Raw genomic sequence first — 13,981 nt, 5'->3', positions numbered from 1 at the left:
TTTTATTCCATACTATACCATGTCATTTTTTTACATTTTTATTCCATACTATACTATGACGGATTTAAACATTTTTATGCCATACTATACTATGACATTTTTTTACATTTTTATGCCATACTATACTATGATGTTTTCAGTCCTTACTATACTGTGACCGTTTTTGATGTTTTTATGCCATACTATACTGTGACGTTTATGACCTACTGTACTATGACATTTTTTGATTTTTTATGCCATACTATACTATGATGGTTTTATGCCATACTATACTATGATGTTTTTTGGCATTTTTTTGCCATACTATACTATGACGTTTTTTTGCCATACTATACTATGATGTTTTTATGCCATACTAAACTATGACGTTTTTTGACATTTTTATTCCATAGTATACTATGACGTGTTTTGACATTTTTGTGCCATACTATACTATGATAGTTTTAGACATTTTTATGCCATACTATACTATGACGTTTTTATGCCATACTATACTATGACGTTTTTTGACATTTTTATGCCATACTATACGATGATGTTTTTTTACATTTTTATTCCATACTATACTATGACATTTTTTGAAATTTTTTTGCCATACTATACGATGATGTTTTTTTACATTTTTATTCCATACTATACTATGTCATTTTTTGAAATTTTTTTGCCATACTATACGATGATGTTTTTTTACATTTTTATTCCATACTATACTATGACGGATTTAGACATTTTTATGCCATACTATACTATGATAGTTTTAGACATTTTTATGCCATACTATACGATGACATTTTTATGCTATACTATGATGTTTTTTGACATTTTTATGCCTTACTGTACTATGATAGTGTTAGACATTTTTATGCCATACTATACTATGACGTTTCTTGCCTTTTTCTCTGCCATACAATACTATGTTTTCAGTCCTTACTATACTATTACGGTTTTTAACATTTTTACACTTTACTATACTATGACATTTTTTGTGTTTTATGCTATACTATACTATGATATTTTCAGTCCTTACTATTTTATGAGGTCTTTTTACATTTTTATGCCTGACTATACTATGATATTTTCTGTCCTTACTATACCTTGAGGTCTTTTGACATTTTTATATTCTACTAAACTATGATATTTTTTTGACATTTTTCTGCCATATTATTCTATGGTGTTTTTTAATTTTCATATGCCTTACTGTACTATGATTTTTTTTTTTTTTATATTTTCATGTTTTACTATACTATGACATTTATGCTATACTATACTATGACATTTTTGACATTTTTATTCAGTACTATACTATGACGTTTTTATGCCATACTATACTATGACGGTTTTAGACATTTTTATGCCATACTATACTATGATGTTTTTTCACGTTTTTATTCTGTACTATACAATGGCGTTTTTATTTCATACTATACTATGACGTTTTTTCACGTTTTTATGCCATACTATATGATGTTTTTACACGTTTTTATTCCGTACTATACTATGACGTTTTTATGCCATACTATACTATGATGTTTTTTGACATTTTTATTCCATACTATACTATGACATGTTTTGACATTTTTATGCCATACTATACTATGAAGTTTTTTGACATTTTTATGCCATACTATACTATGACATTTTTTGAATTTTTATGCCATAATATGACGATTTTAGACATTTTTATCCCATACAATACTATGATGGTTTTAACGTTTTTATACCATACTATACTATGACGTTTTTATGCTATTCTATACTATGACGTTTTTTGTCATTTTTATGCCATACTATACTATGACGTTCTTTGACATTTTTATGCCATACTACACTATGATATTTTTTACATTTTTATTCCATACTATACTATGACGTTTTTTGACGTTTTTATGCCATACTATGATGTTTTTTGACATTTTTATGCCTTACTGTACTATGACATTTTTTGACAGTCTTATTGTACTATGACATTTATGCCATACTATACTATGACAGTTTTAGACATTTTTATGCTATTCTATACTATGATGTTTTTTGACGTTTTTATTCCGTACTATACTATGAAGTTTTTATTTCATACTATACTATGACGTTTTTTGATGTTTTTATGCCATACTATACTATGATGTTTTTTGACGTTTTTATGTCTTACTATACTATGACGTTTTTATGCCATACTATACTATGATGTTTTTTTTTATTTTTATGCCATGCTATACTATGACGGTTTTTGACATTTTTATTCCATACTCTAGTATGACGTGTTTTGACATTTTTATGCCATACTATACTATGACGTTTTTTTTACATTTTTATTCCATACTATACCATGTCATTTTTTGACATTTTTGTGCCATACTATACTATGACATTTTTTTATGTTTTTAAGCCAAACTATACTATGATGTTTTTTAACATTTTTATGCCATACTATACCATGACATTTTTTGACATTTTTAAGCCATACTATACTATGATGTTTTCCAATTTTTATCAGGTTTCATATATAATTTTTACTATATTGGCTATTCTTTAAATACATATTATTTTACTTCATAGGTACACATATTTCACATAGCCTATGGAATTTCTATACATGTACATATATAACATTTTTATATGGGTATTCCTGAATGTAAATTCAGATCTTATATGTTAATAAACCATTTGGTTGACAGCATTAAAAAGCCAATCTCTTTGTTTTGGAGGGGCCACTGGGTTACCAATGTTGAGACCAAACCTACATCCTTGCTTGATCGTAATGTTTTGTCACCTTTTAGTCCCCCTACGGTCAATGCAGTCCATGATGAGTGTGGTCATCATTAGCAGCTGCTGCCTGTGAGGAATAGATGTTTTTTTCTGCAGCAAAGTCGGCTGCAATTGGCCCCCGGAGAGCGTTAATTACCTCCCTGACACTGTATCAATAAATATTTGAGGAGAAAAGAGGTTCCTGAGGGTAAACAAAGAGCGCCTGTTCTTCTACCAAGTTCACTCAACTGTGAAATATGGGACTTTGATAAATGAAGCTACAGGGAATAAGCTTTTTTTATTTTAAATCTTTTAGCGGAGTTCATTTCTTTAAAAATAGAGAGCAAGGACATTTACGTTACAGCTGAAAACACACGCACGCACGCACGCACACACACACAAGCTATTAGGACGGTTAAATTTAAAATAAAGACAGGAGCCCTTGTCGTTCAGATTCAGAGCATTTGCTTTAATAGTTCACCAAAAACAGCTGCTGCTTGCGTCGTCAGACCCAACGCAAACAGGAAACTACAACAGGAACTTCACAGCATTTTACAAACACACAGGCACAGAAATGAAAAGCCTCCTTTCTACGCGTCTCTAGCCTTCACTCTTTTTTTAAGTTTCTGTAAAAATGTCGTAGAGGGCAGTTTCTGAATTTGAAAAAACGATGATTAACAGAGGGCAGGAAGGAGATTCAGAGGCAGGATATTCTTTCAAAGTTACAGACAAATGTCATGTGACTGAAAGGATGAAAAGTTTGAATTATGGCAGGAACAGTGCTGTGTTAAAAGATGGAAGAATTTATCATTTTTAAATCAATTGTCACATATTATCTATTAGAACAAACAAGGTTGCATTGCATCATGTTTAGTGCCTCATTCATGCTGGATTGGCAAAAGGAAAAGACCTACAAACAGGTTCATTTATCATAGAGTGAGACCTGTGTGTGGATAATCACCAACGGCATGTTACAGCTGTTTATACTGCTTTGAATTGGAAGTGGTATGGGCTTGGATCCAAGAACAATTAATAATAATTAGAATAATTTAGCATAGCAATCAATGTTATTATTGGTATTGATAGTGTAAAAAAATGAGAGTGATTAGGTTGTGAGGCAAACAAGCTGATTGCTTAAGAGTTTGTGCCAAGCTTGAGGGCTTAATGAAGAGCTGGTTCACCAAAATTCCTACAAAATATTTTTCCACTTAATTATGCATTTAGTGATGTCGCCATTTCAGTCTGACTCATTCAGGATTTCTGAGGTTGATACTGATGTTGATATTTGAGAGTTCAAAAAACTCCAGCTGATAGATTTTCTGACATACAAAGATTTTCTTATTTCTTTAATGATTGCAAACAAGAAATAGTTGTGGGTGTAACACAAAGGTGACAGTTTCAAAACATCTTGAGTTTCTTTTACATCGTCTGATTTATCAGCCTTGACAGCTTTTGGTTTTATTTGTTCTGGTCTTTACAGTTGAGGTGAATGGACTTTCAGCAGCAACAACTGCGTCCCCATTACTCTGGTTATAATGCACTTTCTGCACACAGTGAAGAGTTTTCAAAGGGACAACCTTTTTGTTAGAAAAGTAGTTTCCTTCAAATCCGTCTTTTTTTTTCTTCTTTTTTTTTGTGAACTGGCCCATAAACACCCCCTCAGTGTCACAGTGGATCAGATTTTGCCACAAAGCCCAAAAGATCCCACACTGTGCCTCTCACATTGCGTGTGATGTACTGTACTTGTGAGTGTAAAAGCCCATGATGAACAGTTAAGTCTGTATCTGCCAAATAAGTCTTTATACTTTTTTTTTTAAATTCACTTTCCCAATGGAAATACAGTAAAATTGTGACAAGAAATTGTAAGATCAAACATGTATTTTTTTTAACCTCACGTTCAACTTTAATAAACAGTCTGTAAAACAATATAATGTAATTGTAAGCAGTTATAAATGATTAATATTGTATTTGCCAACAATTGATGTTATTATGCTCCCTTAAGTGGAAGCTGCTGTATAATGAATATATAACATAGTGAATATAAAATGTCTTCAAGTTATAATTGTATACTCTGCATTAATATACACTTAATGTCCATATATCTGCTTACAACTACATATACGTGTTGTAAACCAGTTATTTAATGTTAATATTGCTTATAAGGGGTTTGTAACTAATAGTTGAGATGCCAAAAATTTCCGTTATTTCTTATTAGTTGTCTTGGGTGAAGCCATGCTAGAAAAACAACTTCAAACTCAAGTGCTGAGGAATCAATTTTTTTTTTAGACCCTACACAGAGCGCTGAGCATTGGGAGCTAAAAATATTTCAACTTTCAGCAAAGGAGCTCTGAACTTCAAAAGGGCTCTCAACGTAGTCTCATAGCAACAGCAGCCACATGTCCCACATGAACCAGTTCAGCTGAACTTAACACAGCCTCTCGCTGCATCTGCAAAATAAACAGTTGCCCTATTGTGACCCTAACGCCTTTTCAAAAGAATATTCATGTGCAATAAGCCGTGAGCTGCAAAATGGTGTCCAGACTCATTTTTTTCTGTTTAAGGAGCAGGAAATCTCAGACTTTGCTTTGGGGGAAGATGGTGAATCAAATAATTTACAAAAGCCCCAATGAAAAAAAAAAAAGAAGGAAAATTTGTTAATTTTGAAGGAAAATAAAATACTTATGTTTGGCAGCGAGGAAACTTTAGACTTTGGTTTAAGGTGGTATGGTCATGCTCATATGGAAGATCAAAGCAGACTGAAAAAGCCGCAGTTTGAACAAAACATCTAAGAAAAGTTCCTGTAATTTCACTCTGTTAACTGTGAGTGAATGGATCCTCCATAATGTAGATATTAAATAATATCAAGGAATTATTTTTAAGTGAACAAGTGGATATATGTATTTATATATAACATTTCGGTGCAGTTTATAATTCTTTATATGCTAAATTGCTAAATACCAAACTTGTTTTGTTTTTTTTTGTTTTTTTACTTTTTTTCCTCATGTTCCGAGTGCCCTGAAGTGAACTGAATAACTTGTAATGTTTGTTATTTAAAGAGCAAACACATAGACACTCCCTAATCTGAGATCGGAAGTTAAACATGTCAACAAAAGAAAATGATCAGAAAAAGACAAAAATTACAATCGTTCTGTACATGACGAGGCTGCTATACAAAAGAGTTCACCCTGTTTGTGTGTGCTGTGCACTCCATTGCTGTAACGATACAGTAAACGGACAAACTGCTTGCCTCAACATATAAAAGTGAAAAACAAAAGAGAAACATCCATCTCTGTGGATACGAGAGATATTCAAAAGCAGATAAATCGATACAGTCGTCATTAACTGGAGCCCTGCAGTGCCCACCCACTCCTGACCCGTTACTGACCCATTACTCGCACACACAAACACACACCATCGCACTGTTGAGCCCATATATCCACCAGTTTCTAAATTAAGGGAGGTATTAAGATGAGAAGTCGATAGTGTGTGGGCTGCCGGCAAAGGTTTGGTCTGACCTGGAGAGTTCGTCTTTAGAGGACGATCGGTCTGAAGGAGGTCAGGATGAAAAGCAGATGAACAGAGTAAATAATCGCTGGAGCATCCATGGGAAAACACAAAAATGGACGCACTGCTGAAGTAGCACAAAAAAAAACAAAAAAAAAAAAAACACTAAAAGCAACAATGTTTTCCTCATGAAGGCTTCTGTTAAATTTCAAATTTTGTAGCCTCTTGCTTTTATTTAAAGGAATATTTTTGACATTTCGGCTTATTGGCTCTCTTGCAGAGAGTTAGATGAGAAAATCCATACCACTGTCATATATGTGTGGTAAATGCAGAGCTGGCGCCAGGAGGCCATTAGCTTAGATTGGAAATAAAAAAAATTCAAAAATCTACCAACACCTTTTATCTTGTTTATTTGTTTGTCTTTTCCGTAGCTAATTGACGTATAAAAGGTGGTATTAATCTTTTCATCCAAGTCTGAAAGGAGGCTGATAAACAAAATGTCAAACTTTTACATTTTCGCTAATTCAAGTATTTGAGCCACTTATTGCATCTTTGTTTAGCATCCTACTAGAAGGCTGCACAAATCTGTAATCATCTTAGTAAATAAAAACATTGTTTAGTAAAGCCAATGTCATAAAACGGTGACCATTGCATGTTTCGAGAACCCAAGTGACGTCTTCAAATTGCTCGTTTTGTGCAAACAAAATCCAAAGATATTCACTTAACGATATAAAACAGAAAAAAAAACATTGAATCATCACATTTAAGAAGCTGGAGCCATCAAACATTTGGCAATTTTGCTTAATAAATGACTTAAAGATTAATCAGGTATTTCCAATTAACCAATCAACACATAATTTAAGCACTAAATTATATTCTTAAGCCTAAAGCAACCCAGTATCCATTTTAGCTGAGCTGAATAATATGCTGGCATGTATGAACATTACAGTCTGTGTTTTGTATTTTTTGACAACCTCTTTACTAACTAAATGGAACCATTACAGCAACAGTTCGTTCTGAACAGGAACAGGTTGTGTCAAAGAAACAAAAGGAGAAAATGAAAGCCGTGTTGATTTTGAGTTTCCCAGACGATGCAGATGGGGGCCAGGCGTGCATCTTGCACAGTCAATTCCTGCAGCATCAGAGAATGGAGAGCAGCCAAGTCCGGACTCTCTGTACTGCAGCACCAGCTGGAGACGGCACACTTGGAACCTACACTCATCTAAACAACACTATGATAGTTGATGTACTTCTACAAACCACAGACTAAACAGGCACTCCAACCGCTGTGAGTGTGAGTGACTTGACTGGTCCCCAGCCAAAAAACATATCAGCTGGCAAAAAACAAAGAGGAAAGTGAAGGGTTGTTTTTCTATTTCTATTTTCATTTCAGTCTCCCAAATAAAAAAAAATGGGACATGATGGCAGACCATTTGTGAGTCTCCTCCTTGCCCTCGCCCCCTTCATCTGTGTCTCTCTACATTGCTCTGTAGTTTCCTTGTATGCCCATGATGTGAGTTTAGTGTCCTCTCCTCAGCAGAGTCCTGCCCTGAGGAGAGGCAGGGCTAGTGGGGGAATCCGGGGGGGGGGGGGGGGGGGGGGGTCTGCGGCAGTCCGAGCAGTCTCCCCCTTCCCTCAGCCGCAGGAGATGACAGTGAAGCGTTTGGAGATGCAGGACATGTTGTGCAGCACGATGCCCAGGAGGAAGAGCAGCACGCAGGCCACCAGGATCACCGTGCACACGCCGGACCACGTGGAGCCCTTCCCGCCTCCTCCCACCGGGCCAGTAACTCTCCTCTCGCCCTCACCTCCCTCCAGCCCGACCCCCACACCCTCTAAACCCATAGCCAGGCCCAGGGGCTGCTGCTCAGGTACGGTCACCACGGTAACCCCTTTCTGCTGGCTGCCAGGCAGGAAGCGACATCCCAGCTCTCCCGGCAGGCCGAGCGCCCGCTCCTTGGCAACGGGCAGGGGCAGCATGTAGCAGCCATTGCTGGGGAGGCGGATGAAGACAGGCGTGTGCTCAGAGGCGTGAGGGATGGCGATGACAGTGATGATGTCCGGGTCATCCGGGAGCTGGGAGACGGACAGGCCCGGCGGCAGCTTGGTGACGCCACGGCACCAAGGACAACGAATCTCCTTCTGGCTGCTGCGCATCTGGGTCAAACACACCGAGCAGCACGTGTGTCGGCAATCCAGGAGTTTGGGCCGCCGGCGGGGGCTGTAGTAGTTAAAGCAGATCTGGCACTCCAGAATCGAATCCTGGGAAAGAGTCTCCATTTTGGAAAGGTGGGTTGATGGTCCCTTCTTGTATTCACTGGCGGATATTTTCAGAGATCGTCAAAGTCAAAAACAAACAGATCTAGTAGAAAGGTCGCACGGCTCCGCGTGAAGTTAGGAAAGTACAGCTGGCTCCGATACTTGACGGTTCACCACCGTCCACGACTTCACAGCCCTTTGGTGGCAGCATGGTCATCCATCTGCAACAGAGGAGAATGGAAAGCATTCAGGATGATGTGCCTTGGTGCTCATGAAATTGAGCATTGATGTGAGTTAATATGCAAGAAAGAGCAACAAAAACTACTTTCTGTGGAGGCCAATATTTCTAACTTTGACAGGAAGTTTATGTCCTGACATGCACAGTGATTTTATGTTGCACTACAGCATACAGGATGACCTTGATTATAAGATGACCTCACCATTGAAGACCTTTTCTCCCTGGTTCATTTCTGCAGTCAACTTACTCAAATAAACAGATTTTCAGTCTTCATGAATTCATAATGTACCCAACAATTCGTATTACCCAAACTACCCAGTATTGTGTTTATCAGTATTGTATGTGTATGTATTTTATTAATGTACTTAAAATAGCAAAAGTACTCATTACGCAGGAAACACCGTCCTTTGATGTTGTTGTATTATACAAAGTAATATTCATTTTATATAAACAAATAATTAATTTTACTGATACATTACATTTGTAACTATCCTGTTTGCTGTTAGGAAGCAGCGCAAAACTCCAAATCTCTCCTGCGTCCTTAAAACCTTATTTTCTTCAAACAAGTGAAAAAATATGTCAGTGAATACTTCAATGAGATTTTAGTTTTATATCAATGTGTTTAAAAATGCTCTAAAAAAAGCAGAGACTGCAGCTTGAAACGAGACAGAATGAGGCCGGTCTCTGCACAAGAATCATGAAAAATGAAACTGTTGTAGAAAATACTTGCAACTGTAAGGAAAACAGTAATTTTCCTATTGAACTTTCCCTTTTATTAAAAGGAAAATTAGACTCAATTAAATACTAAAATGTCTTGATAAGAAGGAGATTTTATGCACTTAACACTTATTATTATAGAACCAGAACCTACTGCAAAGTTACTACAGCTGCCCACTAAATTTAGTGGATTAAAAAACAATATTTTCCCTAAAAATGTAGTGAAGCAGCATGAAATGGAACTCGACCTCAAAGCAGTTGAGTAAATGTACTTGGTTACTTTCGACCACTGTTTCTATTTAAAGAGATAAAACTTGTTTTAATGGTCCCAAAGTTTCAGTTAGAGGAACAAATGGCACTTCACAGACGACTGCTCTCACAGCAGGCAACTCACACTCAGCCCTGAGTGAGGAAGAGGCAGAGGTCAAACGACAACAATGCTTCATGAACGCCGGGGAGTCATTATTATGTACGGCACACATCATACATATCAGCCGGCAGCTGACTACAGCAGGGGCGAGTTCATGAGACCCCTTCGCCTCAGTATCTATGTTAAGTATGGCTAATTCTTTTAACTGTCTCCTTCAGGCCACAGACTACATAAACAATTTCCTCCTCCTCCTCCTCCTCCTCCTACTACTCCTACTCTTCTTGCATAATCACGTCTACCGTGTTAATCCATGCGGAAGCTGTGATAGTTTGCTTTTACAGATGATTAAACCCTGTCGAAATAGCACCAAGGAAACAATGAATACCAAACAGGGCCCTGTCGACTTTATATTTTATTCTTTTTGCCCAAATTGTCAAGTGTGAAAACTGCTGAGGAGGGAAGACGACTAGATTTTTCTTTCCCTTTCTCTTGGCAGCCATCTCAACAGAGCCGGTGTTGCTCCGGGCACGACCGTGGCTAGACAGCTAGAGTGAGGGGTGAGACAGATGGATTGGGGGGTGGGGGGGGGTAGGTGGGTGCGGTAGGTGGGTGCGGTGGAGAGAAAAGTGGTGAGAGAAATGGAAAAAAGGTGAGCATGGATTGCCCTGCAACACCATACATTTCAGTCCCTTATCAGAAACAAGATCTCAGGCAATTAAACTCCTCATAGCGCCCTGTGGGGACACCGACGTGGCAATGACAGATTAGAGCATGTTCACACCGAGCATGCTGGGAGCAATTTATTCACTCTGGAGACCTTTAGTTTGGTTCATTTGGACAAGAGAGTTTGATCACATTCGACCTTGGGCGGTGGTAAATAACTGCACCAAGACAAGGTTTAGAATTTGATAGCATTTTACCGAACTGAAATCCCACATAGAACCTGCATATCAAATCTGAACCCTTTAGAAAAATAATTTCATTGATTGGATCCATGAGTGTCTAAGTAACAAACGTGATCACAGCAGAATAAACAAGGTGGTCTAGACACCCAGAGCCATGTCCTTCAGCTCTTTCTTGGAGGGATCCTGAGGCATACCCAGGCCAGACGGGATACATAATCCCTCCAGTTCGTTCAAGGTCTGCCCCAGGGTTTCCTCCAGGTCGCTCTGCCGGGAACACCTCCTTAGGAAGATGTCCAGGAGGAATCCTGATCAGATGTCTGAGCCACCTCATTCAAATTCTTTCAGGGTAAAGAAGCAGCATTTCTACTCCGAAAGTCTTTCCCACTGCCTTCAATCTTCAATCTACTATTCAAACCATTATTGATTTAGTTTTTTAGGATGCACCGACACAATCTTTTGAGTGGATCAGGTTTTGGCAAAACACAATCCAAATTAAATGTGTCTTTATTTCACGCTCTGCTATCAGCAAGTACATTCATTAAGTCACAGCAGGCCACAAACCTACCGCCTAATGTGACTTGCATAGAAATGATCCCAATTACTTGGACACAGTGTGGTTGCAGAAAAGGACGACACTCGTATCAGACTTGTAACTGGTGCCTGGAGTTCGGGTATCAGAATCAGTATTGCGACAGAAAGAGTCTTGGTGAACTGAGTTTTTTGTTTTGGATTGTTAGGCCTTTGCGATGACTTTGGACGAGAAGTTTCCGAAGATTTATTACATCGTGGACTGCCAGACTGCTTTGAAGGTAAGGAGACACCATATTTTCAGCCACAGTAGCAGCACGGCTCTATAGGTGGAAATATCTATCAGTTATCACTCCACTACTTTGGTCATGGAGGTATTCCGATAATCGATAATGATTACTCTAACTATTGATTAATCTGCTGATTATTTTCCTGATTATCGGTTTTGTCCAGAATCACTATTTTCCTCCCCACTGTTGCCAAGTGCTTGTTCATTGTGGGAACTGTTGGGTTTCTTCAAATGTCTTGTTTTGCCTGACCAACCAACCTTACCTCACCTATTTTCTGGCGATCAACTAGTCATTACAGCACTATGGTAAACTAAACAACAGTTTAAGTTAACAGTAATACTGCAGGGAGTGCCCCAGTAATGCTCAATTTTATTGGACATGTGTTTGAATCATGTTGCCTCAGACAGTAAAGAAAACCAGGACTTCTCACACCGTAAAATGCTTCAGCAGAATAAGCACTTGAGCGAATCCTCGTTAGACTGCTAAACTCTACAGTCAAGTCAACCTATCTGTGTTCGTCAGCATCATCCACTTCACCACTCAGCCTCATGTGCATCTCCTTACTCTGCTCTGCACTCCCCAGCCGGGTCCGGGGGCCAGACCCTCCGCTCCCTCCTGCTCCTGCCTCCTCGCTCCGCACTCCCCCAGCTGACCTAGTTTCTCCACACCGTTACCGAGTAAAAGGCGAGGGAAAGTGCGGAAAAATCCTGGTCGTTTTGACAGAGAAGTGAGGAGAGAGGAAGACGAGCAGAGGGAGACGGAGCCAGAGAAAGAGACCTGCCCTTGAGGGGGCGAGACAGCCCAGGGTATTACTGAATCCTTTTCCCAAAGATAAGGATTAGCTTTGATCTGACATAAATGCTTTGTGGCTCAATATTCCCATACACCCAGTCGCTCTCTCTTGCCCTCCTTCCATCTCCCCTTCTGACTGTAAAGCCTTTCCTGCTTTATACCAATGCGTCATACATTTCACCAGGTACCTTCTTTCCTTTTTGCCCCTCAGTTTTTTCCTCCATCAACTGCCTTTCCACTCTCTATATATTTACAATAATGGTGCACAATAAATCCAAACAGAAATATTACCTACTGCAGTTATCAGATCACAAGAGGCTGCATTTTCCTGTGCATATATTAATATAATATTGTGCTGTGCAGAATCAAAGGATCAGAATTTTAGTTATGTTTGTTTTTTTTTCAGAAATTATTTATTTTTTTTAGATTTTACTCAAAATGAGCAACACTGGCAAATAATTCCCTAAATAATACTAATTTCATAATTAATAAAGTAATAATTTCCAAAAAGCCCAAGCTGTTTTTTTGCTTTGTCCAACCAACCCTCAATAAATCCAATTTTTAAGTCTAATATCATGGAAGACCAAGAAAGCCACAGAACTTGAAACTTTCCCTTTTCAGAGGCAGAAATCTGAATTTTTATCATATTTTCTAGGATAAATTGACCTAAACGATTATTTGATTATGAAAATAGTTGTTGGTCCATATTGTGCCTATAAAATAGTCAGGTATTTGGCTTGTTGCAGCTCTATTAAGCAGGATATATGGCACAAACTTATGTTGGTATCATTCAGCTGCCATATCTGGGTATTTTATTTACCGGTTTGGTTGGACTGTTGCTTTCAGTCAACTCTCCGCAGCCTTGAAACACAGTCGTCACTCAGACCAAGGAGATCGAAACATGGACATCCAGTAACATTTTTCTCTGAATCTGCTGAAGAAAATAACACGTCTGCTCTGGAGGTGCGCTCTGAGGTCATGAAACGACGGCGAGGAGCAACTACAGCTGCTACTTAACAAAATGATTTATCGGTTCAACTGCTGAGCTGTAACCAGGGCAACCTGGCTTAGTGGCGAAAGCTTGGTTTGTGACCCATTTTCACACCTACATAGAAACACAACAAAAGAACACGAAAGGGGGCAGGAGCTGGTTTAAACAAGAGTGTACTGAACAAGACGCAAATCAGGAGAACCATTAATGTGAGAGTCAAATTGATTCGATTTAACAGATGCACAAATATATAAATAAACCATACAATATATTTTGGTAAAAACTTGACTCCTTATAATTCTACCAGTGTTTCTGTGGCATCATCAGGGGAGCAGGGAAGGACTGATGATTTAGTAATGATGCAGAGTGACCGGGCGGAGGCCTCCACCACCCCGACATTGCCTGTGGTCCACTGGGAGTAACCAACAGAAAACACACACACAAAGAGGACTGAATGGGAATACACACTTATACGAACACACACACTCCCTCAGGGCCTCCACACACAATCAGCCGAGGAGAAGCCAAGTGCACCCGTCCTAGCAGACAGAAGTTAAAAATAACTGCCACAGCCAGAAGTACACACATGCACAAACAAACACGCACACACTGTGTATATATATATATATATATATATATATA

At 38.4% G+C, this 13,981-nt stretch overlaps 1 protein-coding gene across 2 annotated transcripts in view; it reads right to left on the bottom strand.

Annotated features, from left to right (window-relative positions):
• Positions 1 to 3,193: 3,193 nt before the first annotated feature.
• Positions 3,194 to 13,981, bottom strand: part of rnf152 (ring finger protein 152) — a 51,968-nt gene continuing 41,180 nt past the window's right edge. For both annotated transcript variants that reach the window (XM_023395102.2, XM_023395103.2), the window contains exon 3: positions 3,194 to 8,729. In XM_023395102.2, the coding sequence (XP_023250870.1) occupies positions 7,885 to 8,529 (645 nt within the window). In that variant the 5' untranslated portion in view covers positions 8,530 to 8,729 and the 3' untranslated portion in view covers positions 3,194 to 7,884. The remainder of the gene's footprint in view (positions 8,730 to 13,981) is intronic.

Source organism: Seriola lalandi, unplaced genomic scaffold (genome assembly GCF_002814215.2).
Source record: "Seriola lalandi dorsalis isolate HSWRI2012SDOR001 ecotype SW California unplaced genomic scaffold, Sedor1 jcf7180002054956, whole genome shotgun sequence".
Classification (NCBI taxonomy): Eukaryota; Metazoa; Chordata; class Actinopteri; order Carangiformes; family Carangidae; genus Seriola; species Seriola lalandi.
Note: the sequence above shows the minus strand (reverse complement) of the source record. Positions and strands in the feature narration are given on the sequence as shown.